The sequence below is a fragment of the Octopus bimaculoides genome, chromosome 25 (genome assembly GCF_001194135.2).
Source record: "Octopus bimaculoides isolate UCB-OBI-ISO-001 chromosome 25, ASM119413v2, whole genome shotgun sequence".
Taxonomy (NCBI): Eukaryota; Metazoa; Mollusca; class Cephalopoda; order Octopoda; family Octopodidae; genus Octopus; species Octopus bimaculoides.
The window spans coordinates 29364752-29373834 of NC_069005.1; the positions used below are offsets into that span (position 1 = coordinate 29364752).

A 9083-nucleotide genomic window follows, 5' to 3' on the forward strand; every position below is an offset into this window, starting at 1 on the left:
TAATGAACTAACATTATTCCTCAATTTAAGAAATTTACTGCCAGTAATACTAATTTCAATAATTCCTGATGATTCCCCTAAAATATAGCCTAACTTATACTTTAAGACTTGTGTTCTTTGAAGATTTCTAATTAGTAAATAATTAACATTTTATCTTATTTTAATGGCTTGCCCTACATTTTTTAAAATTTTTATTCAAAGATATAGGCAATAACAAATAGTCAATTCAATGAAATAAAACTTACAGAGCTTTCTTTGCCTTCGTTCTTTAACTTAAAATTCAATATGAAAGAAAAACATTAGATAAACATTTTGAACATAACATTATGTCATGCTAAAAATATACATTTCGGATAGAAATGAACAAAATTTCAATGGCATATTTTAAAAAAAAATATATAAAGGTAATATGAAATAGCAAATCTTAAATTGGCTTTTAAATATGAAAATTCATATTTGTATGAATTCATATGATCTTAGCACTTTGATGTGCCAATATATTTAGTCTATTGCACGAAAACTAATTTTTTTAAAAATGATATCAGAGGATATATAGTGTGTATATGCATGGTTCCGGTATCTATGTAGGTTTGCTTCAAGTGGATGAGAAAAATGAACGTACTAATTATTGGTATAAATGAATAATATATTACTGGCAAGCCAAAAATGCAAAGCACAAAATCTTAATACTCATAACCAGAAATATGCTAGCCTAAGATAATTAATTGCTCCCTAGAATGGCTATTCATTTCATCTATAAACTAGTAAAACTGTCAAAACAACCTATGGTATTATAACAATGTAGGAATTATTGTTCACACTGTGTGCATACATTGTAGCCATAGTTGAACGAAAAATTGTTTAGATTGAACTATCTCCATGGATGTCAGAAATATCATTTCAAAGTACTTTTACTATTAAACCTACATCGTAATTTTTTTTTTTTCTTTAGAAACACAAGAATCATCAGTTATTTTAAGTCACACCTCATTTTCATACAACCTAGTTAACAGTGAAATCATTGCTTCTTAAAATTTTAGACGATTTGAAAAGGATAAAAATTGAAGAAAAACGAATATTCAAGCCTTACCAAGAAAAAACGTTTGAACAAAACTGGAAATAAATAAGATGAGAAAATTTAATAATAAAAACTAAGAAGACCATTAGTATTCTCTTCACAAGATAAATTGAAAACAACACAGAACATTGAAACTATGATACAAACTATCTTCCGGATTCAAAAGACAATGCCAATGTCTTTCCAAAACAGACTATAAAATGCATATAAAATTAAAATATTTTACAACTTGAGTATAAGTATAATGTATCTATCAGGAAGGAAAAAAACCCTACAACTTTGAAACAAGATTATAGAGGAAACTGTAATCTTGTTGAAACGACAAACATAAATCCAAGTTATGAACAGTACATAAAATACATTGGTATCTTATGTACTGCAAAGAAATTCCATATACAAGGCTATCTCCATTCAATTCTCTATGAGGAGGGGAAATGTCAGTAGGAGAAGATGAAAGATAAAAACACAAACATCACGAGAAAACTGAAATGAAATCAAAAACAAAAAAAGTCCTTAACTGTTTCAGAATTAATGAAACATTTTGTGAAATCAATTAACATGTATTAAAAATTATCATGCCCAAAATGATCTTCAATAAAAGCACGATATATATGTATACGTACTTATTAAAACATATTTTCGTTATTTGAGTCATTGTCAACCAGTCAACACCATTCTACAGTGAATCAATTTGTAAATTTTTTATATTCCGCTATTTATAAAATTGAGTCTGCAATAAAGTGTGTGTGCATGTATGCTGTGTGTATTTATATACATATATATTTGGTCAATATAATTTTAATTATAAATATTATTCTGTATTCAGGAAAAGAGCTTAATTTCTTTGGTAATGATTGATTGCTTATAATTATGAACTTCTAGTCTATTGGGATTGTTGTTTGCTTATTGTAGAAGTGAAAAAAAATGGGAGGGCATAAGAGATGGTGAAAAACTTGTGGACACTTGTATGTGCAAATGTTACAGAAATATGTAGAGAATAGAAATTAACTTATCACTGGAGGATAAAAAGTAATATGGAAGGGAAGTTTATCAAAAAAAAAAAAAAAAAAAAAAAAAAAAAAAAAACTGTATGAAGGGAAAAAAAGTTTTCTGTACTGGTTGAAATTATTGATAGATGGAAAAAAAAAAATGCCTGGTAATTGAAAATTCCTGAAGCATCAACAAGCAATGGGTGGATGAATGGCCTTACTAGATGAGAATCCATCAGTAGTGCTATGGACAGAATGATTTGGGCAGCAGCAGTGGTGGCAGTGGCAGCAGCTGCAGCAACGGCGGCGGCAGCGGCAGCAGCAGCAATAATCAACAAAGACATTAGTAGCGTGACACTAGATTGGCTTGAAAAAGGCTGGAAGCGGGCAACAAGCTAAAACACTGACTACACGTAACAACTTGTAACAGTAAGAGGAGAGAAGAAAGAAACTAGAACTTACAGAACAGCGAGGACAGTGCCACTCCCCATCTGGTATAACTTTTAATTGTGGATTCAGACAATGGATATGATAAGCAGAAGGGCAATTGTCACAACACAGCAGCTCGCCACCATCTTTACATACACAGCAAAACTCCATGTGTTCCTCCTCCTCCTCCTCCTGTTCCTGAATGCCTTCTCCCTCCTACATGACAGACAGAAACAGACCGCAGGTGACAATCAGTGCAGTGTCAGTCAAGCCGTTTAGAGGATAGTAAGTAGTAGTAGTAGTATAGCAGCAGTGGTGGTGGTGGTGGTTGGATGTTGGTGGTGGTTAGATTGGTAGTGGTGCAGTGAGCCCTTCTGTTTTCAATGGTGCACATGTACATATGTCTGCATGTACACTATACATACATCCATACAAACATATACACCTTTCGAAATACGAACATCCTCCCCTTTCTGTATCCACCAAAACCAATTTATTCTAAGAGCCAGAACTTAGTATTCAATGGCCAAAAGTTCAAACTGTGCAATCTCCCCACTATGGGCTTACTAGTCTACCAAATGAAAAACCCTAATCAAAAATCAACACTACCCTCTAGGAAATATATCGTACAACTAGTACATATATTCACACTTCTGTCACACAAATTTCTGGGAAGGGGGTTGGAGGGGATGCTCACTTGTTTTATTATAGTGTGAATACCAAGATTTATTTTTTCTGTTTGGTGAATTAAGCCTTAACTGTGAATAACCAGCTTTTGAATTTTCGAGCCATTATAACAATACAAATGCTCGTGGGAGTGATTATGATGTTGTTGGGTTGAAAGATTTCCCACCAGTTATGCAACAGAAAACAACTCCCAGAAAAACCAGAGCTAAATGACACAGTTTTGCAGACAGAGGAACATGTACATGGTCAGTAAAATACATTTCAGCTGCCATCAAAGACAATCTGCAGGCATTTCTTTCTCGTTGTTATTATTTGAAACCGAATTCAGTGTATACAGAGCCAAATGATAAACGCATCCATTACATTTTACTACATTCTCAGCAACTCTGTATGAATTCCTTTGTGTGACATAACAACAACATTGACAGATAAAGAAGAAAACAGACACTAAAGAAACTAAGCATCAGGCTTAAGCAATGAGAAAGAAATGCATAAAGACCATGGAAAGCTTACACACTAATACACCATATTAACTTATACCGAATAACAAAAAAAAAGAAATAAAAAGACAGACAAGAAGAAAAGAAAGGACATTTAGGGAGCAAGGTTCTTTGGAATTTTTTTTTTTTCAGCATAAACTCTGGAAGTTTGTAAAATTATCAGTTTCTGATATTTAAAAGATTATGCTGTAAAATTCAGAAACTCTCAGCTCTAAACTATCTTTACCAATAAGAGGGATGTGAGCTCTACTAATTCTATGCCTGGCTCACTGCAACCATTTACCAATGTATATTATTGCAGTATTCAAGTATCAATTCACTTCTGTGTATATGTGTGTAATACATACATATACACAGACAAAAGTTAAACTACTTTCAAAAAATTCTCTCTTCAGCTGGCTACTCCAACATGCAGTCAATATAACCAAACAGCACAAGAAATTTGACTACATTTTGAAGAACAAAGTTCTTAAAGACATAAGCAAATATATATTGCCCCAAAGTTTAGGAAGTTATCAATTTACTTTTCATAGGATCTTGAGTAGCCAGCAATTCAAAAGAATAAATACAATTTCATACTGTTCACAGTAGAGTTATAAAACATTACTATTTATCCACCACCAGCTGTTTTCCACCATTTCTAATCCCAGTGCAAAAAACAAACAAAAAATAGAAAGAAATTAGAAAAAAAATGGATAAATTGAAAATATCCAAATCTCAACATATCTGCCTATGTTTGATGAGTATATGTATATAAAGATTAAGATACATACATATATATGTGACTGACTTCATATACATATATATATCAATGTTATTTTGTAGATAAAAGAAAAAGTTATTGAAAATGTGTATATATATATATATATATATATATATATAAAAGGAGGTAAAAATGAAGAAAAGAAAATCTAGAAAAAGATTTTTTTAAATGAAAGATGAAAAAAAAGGAGAAAAAAGAAAAATATGCAACCGCCTGACCTACTGCAGTTGAAACCATCTAAAATCAAGCTGAACATACGGCTATCTCTAGGTCAAAATATTTGGGAGGAATAATAGAAAGCAAAAATATTAGATGACAATAGATGGACATTAAAAATACAATTATATGGTCAAATTTCTGAGAGAACAGTGCGCTTTTGAATATCTAATATTAAGTGCATAAGACCTGACCTTAATAGAACCAACTTCCAAAATAGCATTAATACCTACTTTCTATAGATTACGCAGAATAAGGAACAAGAAAGAAATATCTCTACATTGGACCCTGGCATATATCAGGATGGAAACTTGGTTTACAATAGACTTGGGGGTTGAGAGGCATTTTACTGAAGATAAATTACAAAAACTACAAGGATACATCACACACTCTCACATACAGACACACACTTTATATAAATATCATTTTACATAGCTTCATATATATATATATATATATGTATGTATGTATATACATACTATATGCATATATACATATATATGTATATATACATGTATATACATACTATATGCGTACGTGTATATATATATATATATATATATATATAGATATATATCTATATATACATGCTGTATTATGTGTGTGTATATATATATATATATCCACAAACACATACTATATTATGTATCTATATATATATATACATACACACACACACACACACTATATTATGTATGCATGTATATATGTACATACACAGTATATATATATATATACTATACATACATAGTATATTATATATCTATGTAGATATATACATAGTATATTATATATGTATGTATGTATGTATACATATATACATAGTATCATACATATATATATTCACACACATTATATATAGATATACAGATATATACATATAAAACTTGAAATTTGTGAAGTTAAGCCAATTACAATTGCTTTTTCTGTTACCAAAATAAAAATAATTCATAGAACTAGAAATAAACATCTACTGAAGCAAATTTTAAAAGCAAAAATTTATTAATGTAGCAAATGCAAAGTTAGATTTAGTGGAAAGGAAGACTACTTCCGTTAGCTCTAAAGAATATAAAAGAATATTTATTAAAAAATAAAAAAGAAAGAAAGAAAGAAAGGAAAGAAAGAACTATGTCTCCATTTTAATCTTATCTTCATCTAGCATGCACACCTAAAGCAACCTTCTGAACAATCAGAAGAGATTTGTTTAACTTGAATGCAGCTTACAAAGACAATATTACACACAAGAAAGAGACACGCTATTGATAAATGGTAATACTTCTAAATGGTTAGGAAGATTTGTTTTGTTGCTTGGCGTTGATTATTGATTTGATTTAAACCTATAATATAGCTTCACCAGAGAGAAGATCAAGACTTTTTGAAAATAATACGTCTTTCACCCAATAAATATACATACACAAACACTTAGCCTTATAAAATCAAAACAATACATTTCCAGAATAACCAAAAAACAGGAATGAGGACTGAGCTAAATTTAATTCTCCAAAGACAATGTAGATCATGAGTCCCTTAGAAAATAGGGGAACAAAAGTAATGTTCTCAAGTGATATTTGAAGCATAAAGTTATTTAAACAGATAAAAAGGGAAACAATTCTTTGAAAGACATGGGGTGTTCAAGCTAATCTAATTTTGACAAATCTAAGGAAAATGAAAAAAATTACAACATAAACTTCCCAAGTATTTCAAAGCAATTTCTTAATATATTTTCCTAAAATTTTGCAAAAAGATTTAATATTTAACAATGAATATTATACACAAGTATACACAGATACACACATATTTATACTTAAGCTTGACAAAAAAATCTAAGGGAATTGTGATTTCCAAACTAATCCAAACATATAAGAGAAAAAAATAACCACAAATATTTTGCTGTTTTTACAATTGGGATGTTACTAGAACTTAATTCCAAGTTATCTCTAAACCAAAATAATTCCAATAAGCTCTCTCAAATACCCACAACTGTGCAGACAAATTCAAGGAGACAATGCAAACAGCCAATGACAATTATAAACCAATAAAACTTCAGCTGTTGTAAGCAGTGGTTAAAGTCTATATTAGACGAGTGAATAAAAAGAAAGATGTCTTAGAAATCACCAAAACTTGTATGAAGAGAAAGGAAGAGAGAGAAAGAGAGATAAGGGGGAGAAAGATGGAACACAATAACATAAAGCCGGTTGATTTCCAAGTCAGGGCACTATAAGACTATTTCACATTATTATTATTATTATTATTATTATTATCTAAAATATAACATTTCAATCGAAACTTGAAAAGTAGAAATAAGAAATATGCAAATCCAGGGAAGTCATTAAATGAAAACCTTCGTAATCTCAAGTTATTGAAAAAAAAATAAAATCAATGATAAGCACTTATTAAAGTACGAAATGAAGGTGACGCTAATTACAAAACAAGGCAAATTATAAAAACATTCTAAACAGAAGGAAATTAATGTAGAAAAGAGTAAAATAGAGAAGAGAAGTTATGTAATAGTGATGAAAAAAAAAATCAATGCCTGTGCAAAAACAAAAGCACACACATGTGCAAAATCAGAAAAGACATAACAGAAAAGCTGAGAGAGGGAGAGAGAAAGATAAAGAGAAATAGAAAAGACAGAGAGAAACTGAATGTCACATCTGCACCGGAACAACAAATCTGAACGCATCTTTTTTTGGCAACATTCATGCAAATTACTTAAGATAGAATAGCGCAACTGAACAAGAGCCGAATGCATTTGAGGAAGCACTGAAGGGAGGAGGGCAAATGATAGCCGATAATGGGGCAGCTTGAAATTAGTAGTGCATCAGCAGTAGGTTCATCTGACAGTGTAACAACAACAATTACTACTGGACATCAAAATGGAAGGGAAAAACGTGTATAAATGAAACACTAAATATAAATATATACAAATATACATATATGTGTATATCTATATATATATTATATATATGTTGGCAAAATAACATAAGTATGAACAAATATATAAAAACATCTATTAGAAATAAATGAGAAGGTGAGTGTCCAAGTGGGGATGAATTAGACATGTTTTGCTCTGCATTCAAAACCATTCAAGAATGCTCGTTAATAGGTATGACAGTAAGTAGCAGTAAGGCAAGTTAGTAATGAATAATTTTACTAGTAAATAATTGGTAAGCTAGAAAGTTATTGGAAACATTTGGAGTTTACACCAAAATTCAGCTAGATGGAGTAAAAGGCAATTAGAACTAGGAATCTATCACATCATAGAACAAATACATTTTTTTTTTTTATATATATTGTTATAGAATAGTTTAAATAAATATATCTTGATAGAAAATTATATATTACCTGACATCAACTATATTTCCTCTCTTTTTTTTTTAATGAAATAGAATTTTTTTTTTTTAAATCGCAAAGAGGCTTTACTTCTCACAATCAAAATAGCGTAAACAAATATGGAAACAATATACAAAGCATGTCAAGTGTAAATGTATTTCTATTGAAAAAAAAAATAAATAAATAAGGTTCCAATGTGTATGAAGTAACAACTATACGTAAAACTGATATATTTGTAGTAACTCGCTGGGAGGCTGAAACCAGGAAATTTCACTGAGGTAAAATCATTATTTGAGTAGCATAAACCACATTACAACAATAACTCAAATTCATTTACATTCTTTTCAGTTAATTCCTATACGGCCTGCCTGGTACGGTATATATATTTTCCTGAGCAGTTTCAATTATTGTCCCACTATACTAAAAGCCATGAGTATATTTGTGCACTTGTTCTTTTGGGGGAAAAAAAATAATAATTCTATGAAAGGTAAAATAAATTATCAAATGAAAGAGTCATTAAAATAAACAAAATGTTATATAATTGTAGTCAATCATCAAGAAGGAACAGGAAATTTAAAAAAAAAAAAAACTAATCTTTAAAAATTAGAAGATTTTTTAGTTTAAAGAAATTAAATTAGGATGCTGGCAGTGCTCTCTCTAGTTCTGCCACATGAAATGGTTATTTTTCATGCTTGACAGAAATGGTCAAATAACGAGAGTAATAATGGCATGTGAACAATTTTATACATGGTTTACTATATATATAAATATATATAACATTCAGAGCACAGAGTAATGTTCGTGAGTAACAATAGCATGCTTTTGTTTAGCTGAAGAAATCAACTATTTTTATCAGCATCCACACCGCCACCACTGCAACCTTCAGTCAATAACATCCAGCTTGAATTATTGACTACATTTCAAACTGAAATAACAAGTCAGATGTCTTCTATGGTTAGTTAGCAACTGGAACTAAATAGAGAAAATCTATTTCTGATAATGAAAAAAAAGGTGTTTAAAATTGAAGAGACTCTTGAGGGAGAAAAAAAAAAAAAAAAAAATCAAGTTAAAAAGTTAAGACTTGAATC

At 30.1% G+C, this 9083-nt stretch overlaps 1 protein-coding gene across 10 annotated transcripts in view; it reads right to left on the minus strand.

The window, feature by feature from the left end:
* Positions 1 to 9083, minus strand: part of LOC106871687 (chromodomain-helicase-DNA-binding protein 4) — a 75708-nt gene that overhangs the window by 48333 nt on the left and 18292 nt on the right. For 8 of the 10 annotated variants that reach the window (XM_014918292.2, XM_014918288.2, XM_014918287.2 and 5 more), the window contains exon 7: positions 2530 to 2712. The exons of 1 other annotated variant lie outside the window; for it this stretch is intronic. In XM_014918292.2, the coding sequence (XP_014773778.1) occupies positions 2530 to 2712 (183 nt within the window). Of the gene's footprint in view, positions 1 to 245; positions 273 to 2529; positions 2713 to 9083 lie in introns of all 10 variants that reach the window. One more of the 10 variants, XM_014918291.2, reaches the window with a different exon arrangement.